Raw genomic sequence first — 25594 nt, 5'->3', positions numbered from 1 at the left:
GCAAATGATACAAAGTTATGACTTCCCCAGAATTTATGTTCTTGTTTGATAAAGAATTCTGCAGAAAATGATGAGTATTATGGAGAAAAACAAGTCAGAGTGAAGAGGGCAACAGAGGTCAAAGGGAGAGGTGAAAATGATTTTTCAGACCCTGAAGTGGTAAAGACACTATACTGCTTTTATAAACCATTTCTGCAGACTTCCCATGGGGCACACATTGTGGTGTGGCACAGATTAAGCTGCTGTTCGGGATGCCTGCGTCCCAATCAGAGTGCCAGTCCCAATCTCGGCTACTCCAGTTGTAATCTAGCTCCCTGCAATCGCTCCTGGGATGCAGCAGGTGATGGCTCAAATGCGAGTCCCTTCCCTTCGTGTGGGAGACTCAGTTGGGAGCTGCTGGTTCTTGGCTTCAGCCTGTTCTAGCTCTAGCTATCGGGAGCATTTGGGGAGTAAGCCAGTGGATGGAAGAACTCTCCAACAAACAGATCTTAAAAAAACAAAAAGAAAGAAAGAAATTTCCAAGGATACCTTTTAAAACCAGCATATATCACCAGAATTCAGTATTATGAATGATCTTATTTTTCACCAAGTCAGAAATAACAGTTGTTCATATTTTTCCTCATTTTTAAGATGTATCTTCTTACCCATCTAAAAAAGAACAAGGAAAATTTTCTTTGGTAAGATGACGTACAAAAGTCTATGAAAAATTCTGCCACTTGCTACCGAAAGTGTTCTAAAAAGCAGGCTATTTTACAACTACGAGCTAACTGAAACACATGAACAGGCAGCGAGGCACATGGAAACACATTACCCCGAAGAATTGTAGCTCTTGTTTCAGCAGCTTTGGGCAAGTTCCTTCATTGCTTTAAGCATCTGCCTACTCATCTGTAAGACTGAGGTTAACACCTTTTACCTCACAAGGTATTGAGAGGATTAAATGATACACCAAACGCGCACTGCACCAACAGAGGGCAGCCCGACTGTCACTTCCCTGAGGAAGCTGAGCGCAGAGCGCAGTCTGTGACTGTATGAGACGTCATCTTCTCCCGCGGAAAATACCTAACATTTAATTTTTTGTTTTGGAAGACAAAACTGTTTCATTTTTTAATTCTCTATTTCCTGTGACCAGTAAAATGATATGGTTCCCAAGTTCTTTCTCAAGTGTTAGACACTCAAGGTCTATCTCAAAAGCCGTGAGAGTCCAAGCGAGGAGATGTTTCCCGTGACAGCTTATCATGACTGTGCCCAGGCGTCACCAGCAGCCATCACTTAGGCGCAACACTTCGGCGTAAGCTAGCTCTCTGGCAAGGACATCGTGCTTCCTCATTTTCTGTTTGACAATTTCTCTTATCAACTGTTTTTCTCTTATACCACAAGTCTAATCTTACTTATTCTAATATTTTTATTTTAGTTCTACTGACTGCATTTCATCTACAAAATGCTTTTATCTTCTTATGCAAGTCCTACCTTTTTAAACTATGTGTAACTATCTAAATGATTCATCATATCATCTATGGCACCCATAGACAAAATGCATATTATAAAAAAAATCACTTTTCTATATTTCTCTTAAATTATATTGATTTTAGGGGACATTATTTGCATAAAATGGTTATATTTTCTATGAGCATTATTTTGCTCTTTAAAGAAATACTGGGGGCGGTGGGGGGGGGCAGGGATTGTGGTACAGAGGGTTACACCATGCCAAGGGATGCCTGCATCTCTTACCAGAGTGCCTGGTTCAAGTCCCTGCTACTCTGGCTTCTGATCCAATTTCCTTCTAATACACCTGGGAGAAGGAGATGATGGACCAAGCACTGGGGTTCCTACTACTCATGTGGGAGACTGGATAGAGTTTCTGTCTCCTAGTTTGGCCTGGCCTCTGCAGTTCGAATGTGAACAAGCTGAAAGAAGATCTTGTTTTCTGTTATTGAGCCTTTCAAATAAATACATAAATCTTTATATATATATAAATCTATTATTTATACATATGTACATACACACACATCTAAAAAGAAGGTACTGGGTCTGAAGCAATCAAAAACCTGTAACAAGAAGGATATTACATAGAACATCCTTAATGCATGCTTGCTGAGTTCACTTCTTGCATATGAAGGTTTGTGGTAATATTTACTTTTTCTGTGTTTGTTCATTTTTTATTTTCATTGACTTATTTATTTCAGAGGCAAGAGTTAGAGAGAGAGGAAGAGACACAGGCTGCAACAGCTGAAACTTGGCCGATCAGAAGGCAGGAGCCAGGAGCTTCCTTCAGGTCTCTCACGTGGGTGCAGAAGCCCAAGCACTTGGGCTGTCCTCCACTGCTTTCCTAGGCACATTAGCAGGAAGCTGGATCAGAAGTGGAGAAGCTGGGATTCCAACAAGAGCCTATATGAGATGCTGGCATCACAGATGGAGGCTTAACTCACTGCTTCACAGTGTCGGCCCTGTGCTAATTATTTAAGAACTGTTTAAAAGAAACTGGGAGATATAATATGATGCAGATAAGCTTTTGATCTGCAATTCTATGTATAATCTAGTCCCAAATGTGAGCCCAAGAAGTGATACTCAAAGATGTTCATTACAGCACTATTTATCTTTGAGAAAATTTACAATCAACTTATATGTACATCTACAGTTAAGTAGCCAAATAAATACAGTTCTAATTGATATACCATATGATAGCAACACAATTATGTAGGGTGGCTTTCGGTGCCACTCCAGGGGGAGACCTGGATTGCTCCAGTCATAGCTTTTGGCCAGGTCCAGCCCTGGCTGCTGTGGGCTCTGGGGAGTGAACTAGTGGATGGGAGTTCTCTCTGTCTGTGAAGTAAGTAAAAACAAACAAAAGAAATGGAAACAAAACCCTACAATGGAGAACCAGAACACACTCACCCACGATTCTCTCACACTGCTGGGAGGAACATAAAATGGCACAATTACTCTGCAATTTGGCAGTTTCTTAAAAAACTGTGTGACCCAGCAGTTCTACTTCTAGCTATTTACCCAGGAAAAATGAAAGCATGTGTTCTCACAAAACACCTGTGCACAATGTTCATAGCAGCTTCAGATCTAACAATCAAAACTGGAAACAACTCAAATGCCCATTGACAGGTGAGTAAAAAAGAGGAAAACTGTGTTATACCCACAAGGTATACGCCATCAAAATGAATGCATGAAGGATGTATACAGCAACACAGTCAAGTGCATGAATACAGCTAGACAAAAACAGGCGTACAGACAAACAGGCAATGAGAGAGAGAGAGGGAGAGAGAGAGAGACGGAGAAATGTTCATTGGTTCACCCCCAAGTTAACTGCAATGGTCAGGGATAGGATGAGCCAAAGTCAGGGCTCCCACATGCGTGGCAGGAACCCAATTCCATGAGCCGTCATCACTGCTTCCTAGGGTTCTCATTAACAGGAAGCTGGCATTAGAGGCCAGAGCTGGGTATGGAACCCAGGTTCTCCAATATAGGTCCTACGCATGATAACAACAAGAACAGACTGTGTGATCCCTTTCACAGAGTTCTAGAAAATGAAAACCCATCCAAAATGATAAGAAGATCAGCCAATCCAAAGGAATGGATGTGGCTGGCTAGAATTGTACTCAGAAGGTAACATATAGCCTACCGCTTATGTTAGGGAAGAAGGCTGAGGGAATAAAAAAGCACATCACCTATCCCAAGAATTTAGAAAAATAACGGCAAAGTAAATGCAAAGAAAGCAGCAAGAAGAAAATGCCAAGGACAGAAATTAATCAGAGATAGAAACTCTCTCTGGTGAAAGTGATGAGGGCAATGACAAGAGCAGGCACAGGTAATATTAGCAATGAAAAGGAAGCTGTAACTAAATATAAAACAGGTCTGGCTTTGGGGCATAATGGGTAGTCACCACCATCTGCGATGCTGGCATCCCATATGGGTCCCAGCTCGTGTGCAAGCTAACGCATTTCCTATCCAACTGCCTGTTAATGGCCTGGGATAAGCTGTGGAAGACGGCCCAAGTGTTTCGGTCCCTGCCACCCATGTGGGAGACAGGGATGAAGCTCTTGGCTTTGGTCTGGCTCAGGCCTGGCCACTGTGGCCCCTTGGGGAATAAACCAATGGATGGAGGAACTTTCTCTCCTTTTCTTTGTAAGTCTTTCAAACACATAAATAAATAAATCTTTAAAAATATCTCTAAAACAAGGATATTCTTAGCAACCACATACCAGTAAATCTGAAAACAAACAATATGGACAAATTATTTGGAAAAAGGTAAAACACTAAAACTCAATCAGGGGACCAGTGTTGTGGCGCAGTGGGTTAAAGCCCTGGCCTGCAGTGCTGGAATCCCATATGAGCGTTGGTTTGAGTTCTGGCTGCTCCTCTTCTGATCCAGATCCCTGCTATGGCCTGGGAAAGCAGTTGAAGGTGGCCCAAGTCCTTGGACCTCTGCACTTACGTGAGAGAGCTGGAAGCAGCTCAGCTTTGGCCACTGCGGTCATTTGGGAGAGTGAACCAGCAGATCAGAGACCTTTCTCTCCCTCCTGCTCTAGCTCTCTCTGTAACTCTTTAAAATAAATAAATCTTAACAACAAAAACTCAATCAGTTACAAATGAAAAATCTGAATAGTACTTGAATCATTAAACACATTAAATCAGTATTTAAGTCTTTCCATGTCCCAATAGTTTTACTAGTATCTTCAAAAGCATTCAAAGGAGGCCAGCACTGTGGCGTAGTAGGTTAAACATCTGTCTGCGGCACTGGCAGCCCATATGGGTGCCAGTTGGAGTCCTGGCTGCCCCATTTCCGATCAAGCTCCCTGCTAATGTGCCTGGGAAAGCAATCCAAGTGCTTGGATCCCTGCATTCATAGGGGAGACCTGGAAGAAGATCCTGGAACTTGCCTTTGAATTGACCCAGCTCCGGCTGTTTTGGCCATTTGGGAATGGATGAAAGACCTGTATCTGTCTCTCCCTCTCTCCTTCTCTAATTCTGCCTCTCAAATAAATAAATCTATTTTAAAGAAAAGCATTCAAGGTAGGATACTGTCTGTGTGTGTGTGTGTGTGTGTGTGTGTGTACACGCGGATGTGCATGTGAGAGCATCAGGCTTGGGGTCTGGGAAGCTGAATCCCATTTCAGAGGGCCTAAGTTTGAGTCTCAGCTCTGCTCCTGACTGCAGGTTCCAGATAAATGTGCACCCCAGGAGGCAGCAGGTGATGAGTCAAGTAGTTGGCTCCCTGCTCCCGCGTGGGAGACCCAGACTGAGTTCCCAGCTCCTGACTTTGCTTGGACCAGCTTTGGCAGTTGTGGGCATTTGGGGAGTGCATCAGCAGATGGAGGAGCTCTCTAACCTATCTTCTGAGTACAACTCCAGCCACATCCATCCCCAGGCAACTACTAATCTTCCTACCATTTTGGATGCATTGGTATCTTCCAGAAGTTCCCATGAAAGGAATCATACAGTATGTGCCTGTTGGGGTGGGTGTTTAGGCTAGCAGTGAAGATGCTTACGTCTCTTTTGGAATCTCAACCTTTCAAAAAAATAAAAGAATGTGTATGTATAAAATCACAATCAAGTTCAGATGACCAAATTGAAGTTTTGGTTTATTCAGAGCACATACAAGATGAGTTTAACATTACAAAGCCAATGTAACTGGTCAGAAGAGGGAAATCATATAGTCACCTCTTTAAAAGCCCCACAAAAACATTTAAAAATTTCACTGTCTGCTGAGTATAACTTATTCCAACTAGGAGTGCAAGAGAATACTCTCAATTTGTTAAAGAATAAAGGCTCATAGCAAGCATCAAAACTAATGATGAATTGTTGATAGCATTCTTCTAAGATGAGAAATGAGGCAAGGATGCCTTGCTACTATTTCCATTCAATTTTACTCAATATTCTAACTAGGATATTGACAAGACAAACGCATAAGAACGGTAAAGAAGGGATCAATGCTGTGGCATAGCAGGTAAAGCTACTGCCTGGAGCGCTGGCATCCCACATGAGCGCCAGTTCGAGACTGGGCCTCTCCACTTCCAAACCAGCTCCCAGCTAATGAGCCTGGAAAGCAGCAGAGGATGGCCCAAAAACTTGGGCCCCTGCATTCACACGATAGATTCAGGAGAAGCTCCTGGCTTTGGATTGGCCTAGCTCTGGCCATTGTGGCTATTTGGGGAGTGAACCAGTGGATGGAAGATCTCTCTCTCTGTCTCTAACTATGCCTTTCAAACAAAACAAATAATAATAATAAAAAAGAATTGGAAAGAAAAAAAATGAAAACACAACTGAATCACAGATGACGTAAAATTTCAAATGAATTTAGACTTAAATTAATAGAGTAACTGCAATATGGCTCAATTCAAAAATACTGCCAACAGCCGGCGCCGTGGCTCACTAGGCTAATCCTCCGCCTAGCGGCGCCGGCACACCGGGTTCTAGTCCCGGTCGGGGCGCCGGATTCTGTCCCGGTAGCCCCTCTTCCAGGCCAGCCCTCTGCTGTGGCCAGGGAGTACAGTGGAGGATGGCCCAGGTGCTTGGGCCCTGCACCCCATGGGGAGACCAGGAAAAGCACCTGGCTCCTGGCTCCTGCCATCGGATCAGCGCGGTGCGCCGGCCGCAGCGCGCCGGCCGCGGCGGCCATTGGAGGGTGAACCAACGGCAAAAAGGAAGACCTTTCTCTCTGTCTCTCTCTCTCTCTCACTATCCACTCTGCCTGTCAAAAAAAAAAAAAAAAAAAAAAAAAAAATACTGCCAACAAAGTAACTTGGTACTTCTCCATACAGGCTGAGCATCCCTAATCTGGAAGTCTATAATTTAAAATATTCCAGATTCCAAGGATGTTAGGGTGGTGTGGATTTCAGAGCATTTTGTACTTCAGATATTCAGATTAGTGATGCTTAGCTAGTAAAGTCCATACAAATATTCAAAATCCAAAAAAACTCCCAAATGTGAAACATCTGTAATACTATTATAATGCTATTTGTAATATCAGATCAAACATTGGGAAACATTTCTGATCTCAAGAATTTGGGTAAGGGACACTCAACCTACACCAACAAGTTGGAAAATAACAATTTGATCTGATGCCATCCATGTGGGAGACCAGGATGGAGTTCCTAGGTCCCAGTTTCACTCTGGCCCAACTCTGGCTGTTAGGAGAATGTGAGGGAACTAGCGAATAGGAGCTCTCTCTTTCTCTACCTCTCAAATAAATGAATAAATAAATAAGTTTTTAAAAAAATCCTCTTTTCAGTGGGCGCTGCGGCTCACTAGCTAATCTCTGCTTGCAGTGCTGGCACCCCGGGTTCTAGTCTCGGTCAGGGCACCAGATTCTGTCCCGGTTGCCCCTCTTCCAGTCCAGCTCTCTGCTATGGCCAGGGAAGGCAGTGGAGGATGGCCCAAGTGCTTGGGCCCTGTACCCGCATGGGAGACCTGGAGGAAGCACCTGGCTCCTGGCTTTGGATTGGCGCAGCACCGGCCGTAGCAGCCAATGGGGGGTGAACCAACGGAAGAGGAAGACCTTTCTCTCTCTCGCTCAGTCTAACTCTGCCTGTAAAAAAAAAAAAAAAAAAAAAAAAAAAAAAAAAAAAAGGCGTGTTCCTTGGAGACCAGAGCAGCCTTTAAAAAAAAAATCCTCTTTTCTAGGTATTCTAAAATACATTGTCATCAGTATTATCTATAGTCATCCTATTGTGTAATATGTCTTTTTAACTGTACTAATATTTGAAAAATAGTATTACTGTTATTTTAGTTCTCTGGTCTATCCCAAACCTATTTTTCCATAAACTCTGTTATTTCTGATGTATAACAATAAGGCTGTCCAGAAAGGTCTACATAATCTAACAGAAATGGTTCCCTTCCAAATCCGAAGAGCAGGAATTTTATCAATTCAGTACCTCAGGCGCACAACTTGGTGAATCAGCTGCAGAACCAAGAGGCCAGGCAGCACGTGGTGTGCAAACAACCACCTAAGAAACCCCACAGCAGGGACTCGAGTGTCAACGGTTTAAGAGCAGGGGGTGCCCCCAAATCCACCAGCTGCCAAGGAGGAGTGCAGTGCGTTAGGGGCAGGAGCTGAGCGTGGCAGTCTGCACTACTAGCAGGCTCCTGAATCAACCGTCAAAGACAGGTCATTCTCTCGCTCAAAAGGCTCCCCTACATGACAGAATAAAACACAAATTCCTGCCGTGCCTATCAAAGCCATGATGAGTGGACCCCCACCTCCCACTCCGACTCCTGTTCTTTCTCCCTTCCCCTCGAGTCCCGTCACACAGGCCTCTTCACTGTCCCTTTCCTGAGCCAACTATGCCCCTCGCACCCTTCTTCCAGTGTGAAAAGTTCCCCATCTCTGTAACCCCCAGCCTCAGATAATTCAAATGAATTATTTGCTTACTTTATTCAGGTCTTCATGTAAATGTTACCTTCAAAGAAAAATTGTCCCTAAATGTGCTTAAATAATAATTTGTGTTACTTTTAATCTCTTCTCTTTATTGCACTTTCACACTCGTATCTGGGTTTCCTACATGAGTTGGAAGAGCCCCAAACATGGGAGCCATCACCTGCTGCAAATATTTCACCCACTTTTCTGATTTGTTCTTTATTTTCTAAATAATAAATAAATAGGAGTGTTGAAATAAGGCACCTTATTTACAAACTATGTCATCTTCATAAGGATGCAGCAACTCTTGGGCCCCTGTACTCACACGGAAGACCCAGAAAAGCTCCCGGGTCCTGATCAGCTCAGCTCTGGCTGTTTGCAACCATCTGGGTAGTGAACCAGGGGATGGAAGATCTTTCTCTCTTTCTCTCTCTCCCTTATTTTCCCTCTCTCTCTCTCTAACTCTGTCTTTCAAATAAATATTTTTTTAAAGAAGTGTGCTGAGAAATAAACTTAATATTTTTATCTTTTAATTCCATTTCCCCACAAATTTTAAGTTCTCATACATGCAGGAAGTTCTACTTGTTAATAAAAACTGCTAGAATAAGCAAATTTGGCAAAGTTGCAGGATACAAAATCTACATAGAAAATCAGGTACATTACATTAACAATGCACAATCTGAAACAGAAATTCAGACAACAATTCTATTTATAATACCATTACACAAAAAATAAAGCACTAATAAACCTAACTGAAGACTTGTACAGTGAAAATGGTACTGCATCACTGAAAGACATAAATAAATGGAAAAACAATGTTTTTATTAAATCAGAAGAGTTAATACTGTCAAGATGTCAATACTACCCAAAGCCATTTTCAGATTCAAAATCCTAATGATGTTTTTTGCAGAAATAGAACAATTCACCCTAAACTACATATGGAATCTCGAGAGACTCAAACAGCCAAAAATCCTGAAAGCCAATCATGGAAAAGAAGAGTAACCTAGAGTGCAGATTTCTGTCCTGCTGCCCGCCTTCCTACCCACCTTCCTGCCAACGTGCAGGGGACCCTCATCCACCGCGGAGACCAGGACGGAGTTCCTGGCTCCTGGCTTTGGCCTGGCCCACACCTGGCTGTTGTGGCCATTTGGGGAATGAAATAGCAGATGGAAGATCTCTTTCTTTCTGTCTGTCCCACTCTGTTAAGTAAGTAAATAAGTCTTTAATAAAAAACAAAAACCACCTCATTACAAAACAACAGCAATCAGAACACTGTGGTACTGGCATCCAAGCAGAACTATATACAGACCAACTAAGTAGAGTACAGAGCCCAAATCTTGAGGACATTATGCTAAGTAAAATACGACAGTCATAAAAAGTTAGGTTCTGTGTGACTCTACTTATAAACGTATCAAAAGCAGGCAAACTCATAAAAAGTAGCATAGTATGAGGAGAGGGAAGTGAGGCGTTGCTATTTAGTAAGTACAGTTTTAGTTTTGTAATCAAAAGTTGTGAAGCTACATTGCACAACGATGTAAACACACTTAATGTAATGAATTATAAACTTTTTTTAAAAGTGGAAAATTTTATCTTTTAATACTTGCTCATATACTGCAGGAAAAATTTATCTATTTTCTTTTGAAGAATTATTTAGTTAACTGAAAGGCAGCATGACAGAGACAGAGGCAGAAAAAGAGATCTAACCATGGTTTACTTCCCCAAACAGCCTCATCAGCCTGAGCTCAGCCAGGCCAAAGCCAGCAGTCAAGAATACTATCCACATCTCCCACATGGGAGAACAGCAGCCTCAGTACTTGGGCCATCTTCCATTGCTTTCACAGGCACATTATGGGAGAGCTAAATCAGAGGTGGAGCAGCTGGGACTTGGACTGGCACCGACAGGGCATTCCAGCACTGCAAGTGGAAGCCTAACCTGCTGTGCAAAAACATGAGCCCCTCAACTATAGCCTTAAAAATGGTTAAGATAGGAAATTTTACGTTGTATGGTTTTTACCAATATAAGAGAAAAAAATAAAGAAATAAATCCTTACATATATGTCAAATGATTGTCAACAGTGACAGCCAGACCATTTAACAGGGAAAGGATAGTTACTTCCACCAATGATGCTGGGGAAGCTGGATTTCCATCGTTACGCGCTGGGCAGGACCTGTCTCTCCAAAACTTGCACAGGACATTTAACCTCTGAAGTCCTGATGTTAGTGGTCAATGGACTGAGGGTAGAGACTTGACTGAGAGGATGCTCTGGGGGAGGTCTTTGGGTCCTTGGGGGCATACCCTCAGAGGACGCTTCTCAGGACAGCTTTGATTATTTGAGTTCAAATACTGCCTAGCTGTCCCAGGTCATCATGTAATCATTCCTCTAGACCAGGGGTGGGGAAGGTCCAGCCCATGGGTCACATAAAATCATTTGGAAATCATTTGGTCTGGCCCTGATCCAAGGTTCTTTCAGGCAGCACTCAAAATTCAATAAATCTATAGCAGGCTAATTTTTAAGCTGATAATTTTGTATACATGCAAATGATATCACAAATATCCAACTGGCCTAGGGCAGAAAAAAATTCTCCACCCCTGTTCTAGACACACCATGGCCAGGCTCCACCAGATACCAAGCCGTGGGCCTGCCTGATCCTGCCCTGTAACCTCCAAACTTTAAACTGAAATAAACCTTTTCCTCCCCAAGAAGCTCCTCTTGGCTATCTCAGTTAATAAAATAAAAAGTGGACTAATACACACACATACAAAAAGAATGAAATTGGCCCCATCCCTTATACAAATGGATCACAGAGAGCTAAACTTAAGAACTAAAACTAACAGCATAGGAGAAAGGTTTCTTGGCACTGGATATAGCCATAATTACTGGGACAAACCACCAAAAACATAGGCAACAAAACAAGTTAGATTTCATTAAAATTAAAAACTTTTTCTGTGACCATCATTTGGCAGGCAGTTAATCTGTCATTTGAAACGCCTGAATCCCATTTCAGAGTGCCTGGGTTCCAGTCCTGGTCCACCCTCCACTGCAGTTTCCTGCTACTGTGCACTCTGGGAGGCCGCAGGCGATGGCTGAAGTAGTTGCGTCCTTGCCACTCATGTGAGATCAGGAATGAGTTCTTGGCTCTTGGCTTTGACCTGGGCCACAACTGGCTATTCTAGGCATTTGCAGATGGGCAATCTCTGCCTGCCTTTCAAATAAATTAAATAAATAATAAAGAACAGGTTTTTTTTTTTTTTTAAATCTGTTTGTATATCAAAAGACACTATCAAGAGAATGAAAAGGCAACACACAGAATGGAAAAAAACATGCAAATCATATACATGGTACAGTATTAATATCCTGAATCTATAAACAGCTCCTACAACTCAGGGACCAAAAAAACCCAAAAACAATTAAAACACAATCTAACAACCCAATTAACCAATTAAAAAATGGACAAAGGACTTAAACACACATTTCCCAACTAATATATAGAAATGGCAAACCAGCATGTGAAAAGCTGCTCAACTCACACTAATCATTAGAGAAATACAATCAATACTAAGATGAAATACCACTTCACATTCATTAGGATGGCTATTATCAAAAAACCGTGAAAGGAAACAGAACAGAAAATAACAGCTGTTGAGGATCTGGAGAAATTGTGCACAAGCACACTGCTGGTAGAAATGTAAACTGGTGCATCTATTACAGAAAATACTATGGTGGTTTCTATATAGAATTACCCCAAGCTTCAACAATTCCACTTCTGAAATGCTGAAAGTATGGTTCTTCCTTCTTTCTCTTCCTTCTTCCCTCTCTCCCCTCTTTCCAGACTTATTTACTTGAAAGGCAAAGTTAACAGAAAGAGACAGAGATTCCACTGGTTCACTCCCCAAATGGCAGCAATGGCCCGGGATGGAATTCCAGTAGGGTCTCCCCCATGAATGACAGGGGCTCAAGTAATTGGACCATCTTCCGCTGCTGTCACAGGTGCATCAGTAGGGAGCCAGACAGGAAGTACAGCAACAGGACTCGAATCAGCACTTCTATGGTTGCCACTGTCTCAGGCAGCAACTTAATTCACTGTGCCACAAAGCCGGCCCCCAAAATATGGTTTCACATAGATATCTGTATACCCATGGTCACAACAGCATTAATCAGAGCAGTCAATTGGTGGAAGCAATCCAAATATTAACAAAGGAACAAATACACAAAATACGGTACATACTTACAATGATTACTACTCAGCCATAAAGAGTGAAGAAATTCTGGCACATGCTACAACAGGAATGAAACTTTAGGATATTATGCTAAATGAAATAAACCAGTCATAAAATGACAAATATTATGATTCTATTTATATGAGGTACAGAGAAAATGGGGGGCAATGGCAGTTAATGTTTAATGGGTACAGAGCTTCTGTTTGGAAAGATGAGCATGAGATGTATGATGACGATGGTCACAAAACACTGTGAATGCAGTCAATGCTACTGAACTGCACATGTGAAAACGGTTAAAGTGGGAATTTCTGTGTCATGTATTTTCCCACAGTTCAGGGGAAAAACCGCATTAAAGACTCTCAGTTCTTTACTGAGATGGCCACCTGGTCTGCCAGGTGTACTCTCTTTACTACCTCTTTTCATTAACTTGGCTAGCATGCTTCCTGCTATTCTGTTGCAGGTCTGAGTCCTGCACAAAGCAAAGAATCCCGAGCAGCTCATCTCTGGTAACATGCGGCCATCACAGAGGGACTAGAATGAGAGCAGCAAATAAAAGCCTTCGAGCTCCAGATGGTTTAAGGCAACGCTTCCAGCCTATCGTGTTGGATAATGTGACCAGTCCCCTGGACTGCACAAGACAATCTTATCTTAGAATACCTCTGAACACCAGACGACCAACGGCAAGAAAAGAATACCCACCCTTAAGCAGCTCTTTGCTCCTGTGTCAGCTATGAAGAAAATACAGAAGATGGATCTTCATGCATGTTATCTCCATAAGATTATTAGTGACTTCTCTTGAGGGGGGAAAAATTAAGGTAGTTAGGTAGATATGAACCAGTGTGTATAAGAGGCCAAAGAAAAAAAATGGAAATTTCTGAGCAAAGGAAGAAAGTCTTGGGAGCAGGCCTGTATTTACACAGCAAAAGTCCTGTCTGTATTCCATACCTTGTTGGATGGGTCTTTTGTGTGGCTGACTGAGGGAAGAAGGTGCAGGCATTGTGGTGTAGAGGGTAAAGCTACTGGCTGTGATGTCCCCATCCTATATTGGCACCTGTTCACGTCCTGGCTGCTCCATTTGTAATCCATTTCCCTGCCAGTAGCCTGGGAAAAGCAGCAGAAGATGGCCCCAGTGTTTTGACCCCTTCCACCCACGTCAGAGACTTGGGTGAAGCTCCTGGCCCCTGGTTGCGGCCTGACCCAGTGCTGGCCTTTAAGGCCATCTGGGGAGTAAACCAATAGATGGAAGATCTTTCTCTCTCTAGCTGTGACTTTCAAATACATAAATCCTTTTAAAAAAACAGAATGAAGGGAGAAATGTAGTAACAAACCAGCATTTACATATAAAATATCTTGCCATTATTTAATAACCTGGTTGTGTGGGTCCCAGCCCTCTCTGGGAGCAGCTTAAGGGAATGTCATCTGCCCTTCACCAAGGTGGCTACTACGGAGTTCTGGGAAGAATTTTACAAATTCCATAGCCAGAAAGCCCTGCACCCAACAATACCCCAGAAAGTGTGCCTGGGAGGAAGCAGAGAACCCATTCCCACATCCAGAGAAACTCTAGTCTGCAAGCACACTGGGCTCTCAGTTCTTTACCGAGATGCTCTCCTGGGCCGTCAGGTGTACTCTCTTCGTTACTCCTTTTTATTAAACTTGACAAGCATGCTAACTGCTACAAACAAAATGCACTACAAAACATAAAGATAATGTCTAAAGATAAAGAAAACAGCATAGTAAGCGAATTTTTGGAATCAGAAAGTCAAATACCAGAAGAAATTGTAGACAGAGAGAGACAGACACACACACACCCTTGAAGATATGGAAAGGGTGAGAAAGTTCAGGAGCCCGCAGGTTTCCGTTTTAAGACTAACCATTGGCCAAATGCTTTGACAAGAAAATGAGAACTTAAATGTCCGATTTGTCAAGAGAGCAGAATTAAACAAATTTAATCACAATGAATCGGGCATTACAGGGCACTGGAGACAGATAACCTGAGCAACGTCTCTGCTTTTCCTCCTTTGGAGCTGTGGCCTGGTAAACACTGAATCTTTGTTTAAGAATCAGTAGAGCTCTACGTTTCTAAACATTTCCTTAAATGGAAGCTTTGGTTTAAGTTTTCTACAATGAAGATAAAAGCCCGGGTGACAGAGAGGGATTGGTTCTAGAGTCTCCTCAGCCACGGCTCTCTGGGGGGCACGATGGCCCCTTAGCCCCAGCAATCAGGGAGAAGCACGACCAAGGCCTAGAAAGCCACCTCACTTCTACTGCTTGTGATCAGACATGCAAAAGGCTCCTGCAAGTTAACCCCCAGAGTTCTCCTGGCTCAATACATTTCATGAAGTCAAAAACGGGTTTTTTCTTTGGTAATGAGGAAACATGCAGTATGTGTATATTTATGTGTGTAATGTGTTTACTCTGAATTTCTTATTATAGTGGGAAATCTCAAATGCTCAAAAAGTACTTACGCCCCTTTAGGAAAATACATTCTTTCATATGTAGCCATACTTAGGTAGGATTCAAGTCAGCACTGCTAGGGTTACCAATTCTCATCTGTCTAATATTCCTTTTAAAAAACACTACCATATTGTTCTGTTTTAAAACAACTTTCACAGTCATTTCACAGTTGATGGACATTTGGGTTATATCCCCATCAACAATGTAAAAGTTTTCCAATTTCTCCACAACCTAATTCTTTTTTTCTGTTTTTTTTAATTTCAGTCATTTGGTGGGATGTGAAATGGTATCTCATTGTAGCTCTGAGAGAAAATTAATGAAACAGAAAACAGAAAAACAATAGAGAAATTGATGAAGTCAACTGATGAAGCTAGTTCTCTAAAAGATGAACAAACCATCAAACTTAAGCTTGACTGACCAAGGGGGAAAAAAAGGAAAGATTCAAAACACTAGAATCACAAATTGAAGAAATTACTACTGTTCTTTACAGAAGGAGCAGGGCCAGGATTTAAATCCAGGCAACTGGTGCCACGGTCTACACTCTTTACCATAAAGAGCTGAAAATATCTGAGCACCTTATAGGACATCAATATGTTAAACTGCACCATCCAACTTTTGTAGCTTAGTTGGTATTCAGGACTTACACCTGTCTATAGAGAATAAGGTTGATCTGGGGACTCTAGAGAAAATCGTCCATTATCTCATTGACTCTCATAATCCTATGGTAGATACTATTATTAGTCTCATTTTTGAGATGAAAGAAGCAAGGCACAGGAGATCACCCAGACAGCAAATGACAGGGCACACATTTAATCCCAATACCTGATCTCACGGCCCACAGTCTCCTTCTAGAGTCCCTTTCTATTTACTCCTTAGTGTGGTCCATCTCACGCTTAACCCCGTATGAACTGTAGGCTCTCTTACTCCTTTAGCCAACTTACTATTTTTTATGGTTATTATTTACAGTTTAAAGTTAAGATTAAGGATTCAAAGAACAACATTCACACTCATCCCTTTTAATAGCAGGAAATCTGGGAGATATTTTAAATTGGGAGATACCTTTGCATTCTAAATTGGAATACCTTCTATAATTTTGAGTCCCCCTAAAATGCACTTTTTGCCACTAAGTTAACACAGAATTCCACTACTTAAAGGAAGTAAGGGGGGGCTGGCACTGTGGTGCAGTGGGTTAATGCCCTGGTCTGAAGTGCTGGCATCCCATATGGGCACTGGTTCAAGACCTGGCTGCTCCACTTCCAATCCAGCTCTCTGCTATGGCCTGGGAAAGCAGAAGATGGCCCAAGTGCTTGGGCCCCTGCACCCATGTGGGAGACCTGGAAGAAACTCCTGGCTCCTGGCTTCGGATAGGCATAGCTCCAGCCATTGTGGCCAGTTGGGGAGTGAACTATCAGATGGAAGACCTCTCTCTTTCTCTGCCTCTCATTTCTCTGTGTAACTCTGACTTTCAAATAAATAAACAAATCTTTAAAAAAAAAAAAAAAAAAAGGAAGTAAGTAAGGTATTTCCAAGAAAATTCCAGCTGGTACATTTTTTGAATGTATACATAGGGCTCACATTACCTCTTTAGTCCCTCAAGAATTAATAATGGCTTTCCAGGGCAGCCATTTATATACTCATCTCCAAATCAGCCTCAACTAGAAACCCTACTAAATGCAAAATAACCATAAATATAGGAAAAGCAAAGAATGATTTTCAAGGTAATTATTCCTATCACAAACTAGCAGCAAAACATACATAGGTATTTTAACTCTAATTTTTTCATATTTCTGGCCTTTCATGTAACATTAAAAAGTCTGTGAAACAATTTTCTTTCATCTTCAGTTAATATCAATCATTATTCACTGTTGGGGGGGGGACGGGGGAGTGTAAACAGGTACACTGTTGCTTTTAAGTTAATGGCTGACCTAAAATCTGAATAAAAAAACTGCCCACTACTTTTACTGGCTTAACCCAATTTGCGTGTAGCTTTTGCTCAAAAAAAAAAAAAAGAATCCTTTCTTTGTCCATTTTTTTTTTGTCAAATTTGTAGCTTCGAGGTAGAAATATGATCCAAAAATGCAATTCAGAAACCTTCAAATGGTTCCTGCATTTCAAATGGTTCCTGGTTGCAGTATGAGTCATGGCTCACTAAAGGAGCTCTGAAGAAGTGAACACACCTGGGTGGGTATCTCAATTCTGCTAAAGTATGCCCCTGATCAATTACTTATGTCTGTCAGCCTTAGCTTCCTTATTGATAAAATGGGAATAATGACATAACAGACCTCAGAGACTTACTGTGAGGATGAGAGTCCCTGCAAAGGCAATGGCATGGAGTGAATACTCAAGGTGCATTACTAGTGATAACAGATTAACTACGCTTTTAAAGATCTGCACCTGACTACCTCCTTTACAACTTAGTTTCCTGCACATACCAAGATGTTGAATTCCTCAGTCCCTTTAGAAACCTTTAGGATTCTCCCCAGAATCTACAGTACAGTTACTTACCGGCGAGTCTGACAAACGCTTACTCATCACTTAAGGGGCACCTGCAGGATCACCTCCTTTACTGAGTTACGCTTCCCAACCTGTTTCATGATTACTCCCAACCAGGCCTTCCGACCTCTAAAGGAAGGACCCACAGCTCATTCACCTCTGCATTTCTCAGCAATACCTCGCAGATGGTCAAGGACTGTGACAGCAGTCAGGCCTTCTATCAGTCCACAGTATTAACAAAGTATCAAGTATGTGAGAAACTAAGAAGCTTAGAGTTAAGCTAAACTCACAACAAGAACCAGATTCCATCTGTTTTGGTTCAAGGTAAACTTTCAAGTCACTACATTTTATGCAGTTAAACCAATTAAGAAATGTTAGGAATAAATGTTGCTACTTTTATTTTTCTTCCATGTTGACATCTGCTTTAGATTTGGATCACATGCCCACTTCCTTGGGACTGTACTGAAACAACAGTGCACACTGGGTTTTTTTCTTTCCTTTCAAAAGCAAGGGTGCCAGCATAGGTGCCGGCAGCCCCTGTCACTCACCTCAGCCACCTGCTGGGTCCCCACTCTGTGATGAACCAGCCCCTCCATATTTGTAGCCATGGTGAAGCAAGATCATTAGAGAACCTGTTTGGAAAGATGCAGCAACTTCCATCAGGTGGGGGGAAACCAGGCTACTGGAAACTATCAGTAATTAAAACTTATCCTACTGTTTTGTGCAGATTTCACCTTCAACAGAAGACAGAGCCAGCAGGCCAGGCATAGCTGGACCTGCTGCACAAGTTTCCTCAATCACAGGTATACAATTAATTAATTACAATATTTAAATTTCGAAATATGACTTCTTCTGGTAAACACAGACAAAGATGAATTTGGAAAGGTAACTATCAGGTCACCTGAGTTCCAACAGTGTGGCTTACTTCTCAGGGAGGTGGGAATCCCATACACCTTTTTGTAAAGTTCCCTGTCACAGTGTGTTGAAGAAGGTGGTTATCTGAGAAAGGCGTGAGATCAACTCTGCATAGAGCGCTAGATTGCTATCATCAACTATACTTCTGTTACTAGTGGCAATGTGAGAAGTAAAACCCTACCCAGGTGCTAACACACCCACTGGAGGGTTGAAAGGCAAACACCATCATTAACAAAGAAAGGAACAAGGAGGCCGCATTATAACATGGTACCCATAAATGTATTTCAATTTTTAAAGTCCTCCAAAAAATTAGAAAACCAGGTAATTCAGCCTCTACTAATAAAAAAGAAAGTCCCATCTGATGCCATCGTTTGTGAGAACTGAGGAAGACTATCTCAGGACCGCAGAGTGCGGCAGTCACCGAGGGCAGGACACTGGAGGACAAGCACTGCTGTGGGCACACGACAGCCCGGGTGAGTATTTCCTAAATGCTTTCTGCTAACTCCACCACAAAGAACTGAGGATAAACCAGGTCTCCTATAGCTTTAACTTATGTACAAATTATTATGGACTACAGAGGTCCCACAGTTAAGAGAACAAAGCTCTAGAATCATCTATTTCCAGGATTAACATATAAAAATTACAAAGGACTACACAGTATGCAATATACTCAAACATTGGCACAGTTAATTTGTTTGCCCTTCCTTAATCACAAACTACACTACCACGCAATGCAATTTTATAGAATTTACAAAACACACTCTGCAAAGTTCCAAACTGAAGTATTACCCAGCACTGATGTCTGTGGAGCTTTCTAACTCCCTGGTAACCGACAAGTATAAAAAACCTGGCTCTTGCCTTCAAGGAGTCAAAACTTTGTAAGAACAGGTGCCACTGGGGCTGGCATTGTTCCATATGGGCACTGGTCAAATCCTGGCTACTGCATTTCCAATCCATCTCTCTGCTAATATGCCTGGGAAAGCAGAAGATGGGCCAAGTACTTGGAAGATCCTCCTGGCTTTGGCTTGGCCCAGCCCTAGCCCCAGCCCCAGCCACTGCAGCCATTTGGGGAGTGAACCAGATGGAAGACCTCTGTCTCTCCCCCTTCTCTCTCTCTGTAACTCTGCCTTTCAAATAAATAAAATGAATGTTTAAAAATTAAAAACAAAATAGGTGCTACAGCAACCATCACATGGCACTGGGCCACCCAAACAAGGGATTCATTTTCACATATGGTTAGGCTTGAAACTGTGGAGTAATGTTTTTGGTTATATATTCCTTCAATAAATAGAACTTTTAACTTTCATTTCAAAAGGAGAAAACAGAAACATTTTGGAATCTGTCTTTGCTACAGATTAGTTCAAACTAGTAAGATGGAGGGGGAAAAAGCGAAACTTCAAATGTGCCAGAAAAGTCAACTCACTTGTTAAAAACACTATTACTGCATGTGAAAAGTCTCATGTTTTAACATTCTTCCTCAAAACTGAAGAAAAATTCTCTAGAAATCAGATATATAGCCAATAGGTATTATATTACTAAGGACTAAAATCTGAACATGTAGTTCCAACTAATAATTTAATCACTTTATGGCATTACCAGCATTTGTGCTTTTTTTTTTTTTCGGACAGGCAGAGTTAGACAGTGAGAGAGAGAGAAAGGTCTTCCTTCCGTTGGTTCATCCCCCAAAATGGCCGCTAAGGGAGCAACCAGGACTAGATCTCGGTGCCCATATGGGATGCCGGCGCGCAGGCGGAGGACAAACCAAGTGAGCCACGGCGCCGGCCCCTGTGCTGCTGTTATTAACGGCAGTCTTAGACAAGGAACGTTGTCAGGAGGGGCTGGCTTTGTGGTGCCACAGGTCAAGCGGCTGCCAACAATGCATTCCATATTGGAGCGCTGGTTCCAGTCCTGGCTGCTCTGCTTCCAATCTAGCTAGCTCCAAGTTAATAAGCCTAGGAAGGCAGTGGAAGATAGCCTACATGCTCGAGCCCCTGGTACCTACACAGAAACCTGGATGGAGTTCCTTGCTCCTGGCTTTGGCCTGGCACACCCTCAGCTGTTGCAGCCATTTGGGGAGTGAACCAGCAGATGGAAGATCTCTTCCTATCACTGCCTTTCAAATAAATAAATCAGAAAAAAGAAATAATGTTAATATTATTGAATATTTTAGAAATAATAAAGTATTGGAAAGGCTAACCTTTCTATTGGGTTTCCTTAAAAGAGCTGGCTTGATCCTACAAATTTTGAGTTGACATGGATTTTATAGATGGTCACTTGTTTATGGAGGCTTAATAACTCAAAAAATTTTCTGTAATGATTCAATTTAGCACTAAATTTTCAGCTTCAGATAGGGGATGAAGTCCCAAGAAATTGTAACAACTGGTAATGGTGAGGTTAGGTATTAGGTCACAGCAAGTGTATCCTAATTCCTTTTTTTTTTTTTTAAAAGATTTATTTTATTTTATTTGAAAGGCAGAGTTAGAGAGAAGACAGAGAGAGATTGATCTTCCCTCTGCTGGTTCACTACTCCCCAAATGGCTGCAATGGTGGGGACTGGGCCAGGCCAAAGCCAGAAGCCAGGAACTCCACCTGGGTCTCTAACGTGGGTCTAGGGGCCCAATTACTTGAGCCATCGTTTGCTGCTTTCCCCAGGTGCAGTATCAGGGAGCTGATTGGAACTGGAGCAGGTGGGTCCCAAGTCAGCACCTGTACAGGATGCCAGAGCTGTAGGCAGCAGTTCCACCCACCGCACCACAGAGCCAGCCCCAATAGGAATTCTTTGATTATATAAGTTATAAATAACTTCTCTCACTTTGTGGTTCCTCTATTAACTTTCTTTACAGTCTTCTGAGGAACAGAAATCCTTAAATTTAATAATGTTGACTTATTAATAGTTTATTTTACAGTTATATTTTTGTTTTATTTATGAAAATCCTATCCTACCATAAGTTTTTTTTTTTTTTTTTTTTTTAAGCGATGTATTTATTTGAAAGGCGACTGACAGAGGAAAAGACAGAAATACAGGAGATGGTTCAACTGCTGGTTCACTCCCCTGATGGCTGTGGCTGGGCCAATCTGAAGCCAGTAGTCAGGAATTCCCACTTGGGTCGGAGCCCCAGCACTGCTTTCTCAGGTGCATCAGCAGAGAGCTGGATAAGAATCAGAGTAGCCAGGACCCCACCCAGTGCTCCAACACAGGATGCTGGCATTGCAGGCAGTAGCTTAACCCCACTGTACCCCAACAGAGTTACCTATGCTAAGGTTTTAATTTTAATAATTCTACATATTTTCCTGTAAATGTTTAGCTGTGTAAATCCTCACACTTAAGTCACTGATCTATCTGCAACTGATTCTTGAGTTTGATAAGGAGTAAGGATCCAACTACTGTTTTCCTATGAACAACCCATTTTCCAGCACTATTCAGTGAATGATCTATCCGTTTCCCCACCGACACGGCACGTCTTCAGTTTCCCTACACATGTGGATAGTAAGTCTAGGTTCTCTTTCTGTCACCACCATTTTGTTATCACTAAGCTTTAGCTCTGACTTGCTCTTGGGCAGGACAAATGCCCCCCACCTGGTTCTCCCACAACAACTTCCTGGACCATCTCAAGCGCCTTTCTTTACACACTTGAATTCTTACAGTTCTGGATCTCACTGTTGGTTTTCTGCCTCCAAAGCAGCTTCAGGCATCATCAACAGCAGCTTTGGAAGCTGCTTAAAAATGATCAAGGAGAAGTGTACACCTTCTGGAAAAACAAGCAGAGACAAAGAATGAGAATAAGAGTGAACTATGTTAAGCAAGTGCTTTCAATAAAGATTTACATCCAATCAGAGCAGACCAGTGAGAGGTAGTTTCCAAGAAGTATCTTCATTTCATCACTTCTGACAACAGGTTGAGTCACATGCCATACCCTATCTTCACATACAGAAGCTGCTGCTTCCCGGATATCACAATGTGAGAACAAAATTCTCAAGAGACTTCAGGAAGGGGGCGAGGGAATATTTAACTACAAAGGGTAAGATAATGTCAGAGAACAAGGCTCTCACCTGAACTTCGCTTACTGCTAACACAGCCATAGGTGCTCCTAGAGACAGAAACATCACACAGTGAGAAAGGGCAGAGGTCTTTGGAAAGGGTATGGGGCAGTGGTTATCAATTAGGGGCTGTCCCCTACAATGAGAAGCTCCAAGCAACAATGGGTTGGGTCTACATGTAGTCTGATAACCATAGTCACTAGAATAATGTAATCTAAAATTAAAATCTGGACAAAAAATTCCATTTTTTAATAGTACAAACTACACAAACAAAGCTCTTAGAAAGTGGTTACTCTATACCAGGGACTATTATTAAGCCTCTGGCACAGAAACCTGAGTTTTAAAGTCTGGTACTTGACTAATTCAACTCTCTAACCTTCAAAGATTGTCCATACACACAATTTGTTTAAAGAAAAGAACCTACAGCTGTTAAGATCCAGTATCTTCAGTCAAAGAAGTGCTGTGGAACACTGGCTCCTGGCCATCTTAAACTAATCAAGCCTGACCACCTCTACCAACTTCACCAAGCAACTGCCATGAAGTTGGCAATGAACTGCTGAGAACTAATCACCACCACCACCACCACCACCCACAGTAAACAGGGAGGGAAGAGAAAAGAGAGTGCTTTGTCCTTGATAAACTTTCAAAGGAAACCAGTCAGTGTCTATGCAATGCAAAGGCTACCATGAGCACCCTCTAGAGGAAGCATGCCATTCTGCCTGGGGAAGTTCAGTGAAGATTTTACAGGGCAGGAGAAAATTAAACAAGGCTTAAGTATCTTGAAGGAAGAGTGGAAATTCAGCAAGCAAAGAAGCGTGGATGGAGAGTTCTAAGCAGAGAGGACCATCTGTGAAACTCACAGGTAGGACAAAGAAAGGGCACACTCAAGGAAGTGCAGACGACCTGGAGAGAACTGTTGTAGAGGTCAGCGGAGGAGAAAGACCAGCACTGCAGACAATGCATAACTATTAGGAACTTGGCAGAGGAAGACACAATCACAGACGGATCTTAAAAAAATGTCGCTGTGCAGCAGTGGGGCAATGAAGACTGTACATGGGAAGCCAGTTATGAAGTGGTTAGCGGTGAAGGCAGATTCTTAAACTCAACTTCAACTAGTGACTTCTCCCTGGACAGCACACAGGGAACAATATATTACAACATGAAATACGGACAAAAAAAGGACAGAAGTAAATCATGATTTCTTGGCCTTTTGTAGCAGGTTCTACAGTGTAAAGTTTTTCAAATTTAAGTACATCATATCATCCCTTTAGCAAAGAAGCACAAAAACCGCAACAGTGGCTTTGAATCAACTCTTCTAGGCCTGCAAAGAGCGTGACAGCTGACTAAACCTTCTAAACAGAGTTTCTTTAGTCAAACAGGTTACAGACCCCACTGCAGTGAAAGCTGGGCTCTGTGGAAACCCCTCAGTCTTGGCAGTGGCTAGGACAGTCCAGCCCTGCTCTCCGCAGGCAGTGGCAGGAGGTGGTATCTCAAATAACAACAAACAAGTCCTGGAACAAGGAAATCCTGTCTTCCTTGACAGGATCAGATGAGTCTGCGTTTCCCTCTACAATCAACTGATTCAAATCATTCATATTTATGTTTTACATGGCTATAATTATGTAACATTCAAAGTATCTTCCATCTTGATTTTTTTTTTTTTTTTTTTTACAAACAAAGGTGTCTGGTTCTGCGGTTCGGACACTAAGCTGATCTCTCTAGTAGTGACCATACAAGGTTGCTGGGAAGACTGGGTCTGAAATACAGTTGTGCTGTGCCCAGGGCATATGATCATGCATGACATGCATGCATGACAGCTACCAAAGGCAGAAGCTGACAATGTAACTTCCACTTTCTCAAGAAAATAAAACATGTATTACCATTAGGAAAAGGTCTCTCACTTGGACACAGGATCCCCATTAAAATAAAATATATATGTATTATATAAATGTACATACAGCATGTGTAATCCTGTTAAATTGTGCAGCTGGGCAAAATTAAAGAGTTGAATTAGGATAAAAATCCCAAAAATATTAAAAATCAATACCTACTAAGTATCTGCAAAATACTACGGGTACAGAACTGCTCAGTAAGTACAGTGTTCAGTTTAAGTTTCATTATACTTTGTCTTTCAGAACTTTTTATGCTTACAGGAAAATTTTTTTTTATTTATTTATGTGACAGAGTTAGACAGTGAGAAAGAGACAGAGAGAAAGGTCTTCCTTCCATTGGTTGACCCCCAAAAATGGCCGCTGCGGCCGGAGCTACGTCAATCCGAAGCCAGGAGCCAGGTGCTTTCTCCTGGTCTCCCATGCGGGTACAAGGGCCCAAGCACTTGAGCCATCCTCCACTGCACTCCCGGGCCACAGCAGAGAGCTGGATTGGAAGAGGAGCAACTGGGACAGAACCTGGCGTCAATATGGGATGCTGGCGCTGCAGGCAGAGGATTAACAAAGTGAGCCATGGCGCTGGCCCAGGAAAATTTTTTAAAAATATAATCTAGTTAGCATGAAAGAGAATAAAAAATGAAAAATACACAGCTCAAGAAAGATAGTTGGGGCATAGGCATTGTGGTATAGGGGGTTAAGCTGCCACTTGAGGTGCCCACATCCCACACTGCAGTGTCAGTTCGAGTCTTGGCTTCTCCACTTCCAGTCTGGCTTCCTGTTAATGTGCCTGGAAAGGTAGCAGATGATGGCCCGAGTGCCTGGGCTCCTGCCACCCACGTAGGAAACCTGGACGAAGTTCCTGACTTCTGCCTTTGGCCTGGCCCAGTCCTGGCTACTGGAGGCATCTGGGGAGTGAATGGGTGAATAGGAGATTGATGAATAATACCATTCTCTCTCATTCTTTCAAATTAAAATAAGTAGAAGCATTTGTCAGCCCCTACCTGATCTGCCAACCTGCTGCTTCCTTACAGTGTTCAATCAATCTAGCTCTGACCAGACCGTGCTCTTGAAAAAAAAAATTTTTTTTTTCTCAAATGGATACTAAGAGGCAGGTTTATGCCCATCAACAGAGAAGTTATTCATGGGGGTGCCTCTAAGGTCAAGGTTACATATATATCCTATCCACAACTTATCACTACTTAAACTCAAAGGTTATTTAGCTCC

The 25594-nt window shown here is 42.2% G+C and overlaps 1 protein-coding gene across 13 annotated transcripts in view; it reads right to left on the bottom strand.

Moving 5' to 3' along the window:
- Positions 1 to 25594, bottom strand: part of NR2C2 (nuclear receptor subfamily 2 group C member 2) — an 83763-nt gene that overhangs the window by 48816 nt on the left and 9353 nt on the right. For 3 of the 13 annotated variants that reach the window (XM_070051049.1, XM_051852562.2, XM_051852564.2), the window contains exons 2-5: positions 22494 to 22531; positions 22087 to 22192; positions 18077 to 18160; positions 529 to 648 (exon numbers count right to left, since the gene is read on the bottom strand). The exons of 2 other annotated variants lie outside the window; for them this stretch is intronic. Coding sequence is in view for 6 of the 11 variants with exons in the window: in XM_070051048.1 (XP_069907149.1) it covers positions 18077 to 18136 (60 nt within the window). In the remaining 5 variants the exon portion in view is untranslated. Of the gene's footprint in view, positions 1 to 528; positions 649 to 13280; positions 13376 to 18076; positions 18161 to 22020; positions 22193 to 22493; positions 22532 to 25594 lie in introns of those variants that run through there. 8 more of the 13 variants (XM_070051047.1, XM_051852567.2, XM_051852559.2 and 5 more) reach the window with 6 other exon arrangements.

Source organism: Oryctolagus cuniculus, chromosome 10 (assembly GCF_964237555.1).
Source record: "Oryctolagus cuniculus chromosome 10, mOryCun1.1, whole genome shotgun sequence".
NCBI lineage: Eukaryota > Metazoa > Chordata > Mammalia > Lagomorpha > Leporidae > Oryctolagus > Oryctolagus cuniculus.
This window is presented reverse-complemented; position numbering and strand designations above follow the sequence as displayed.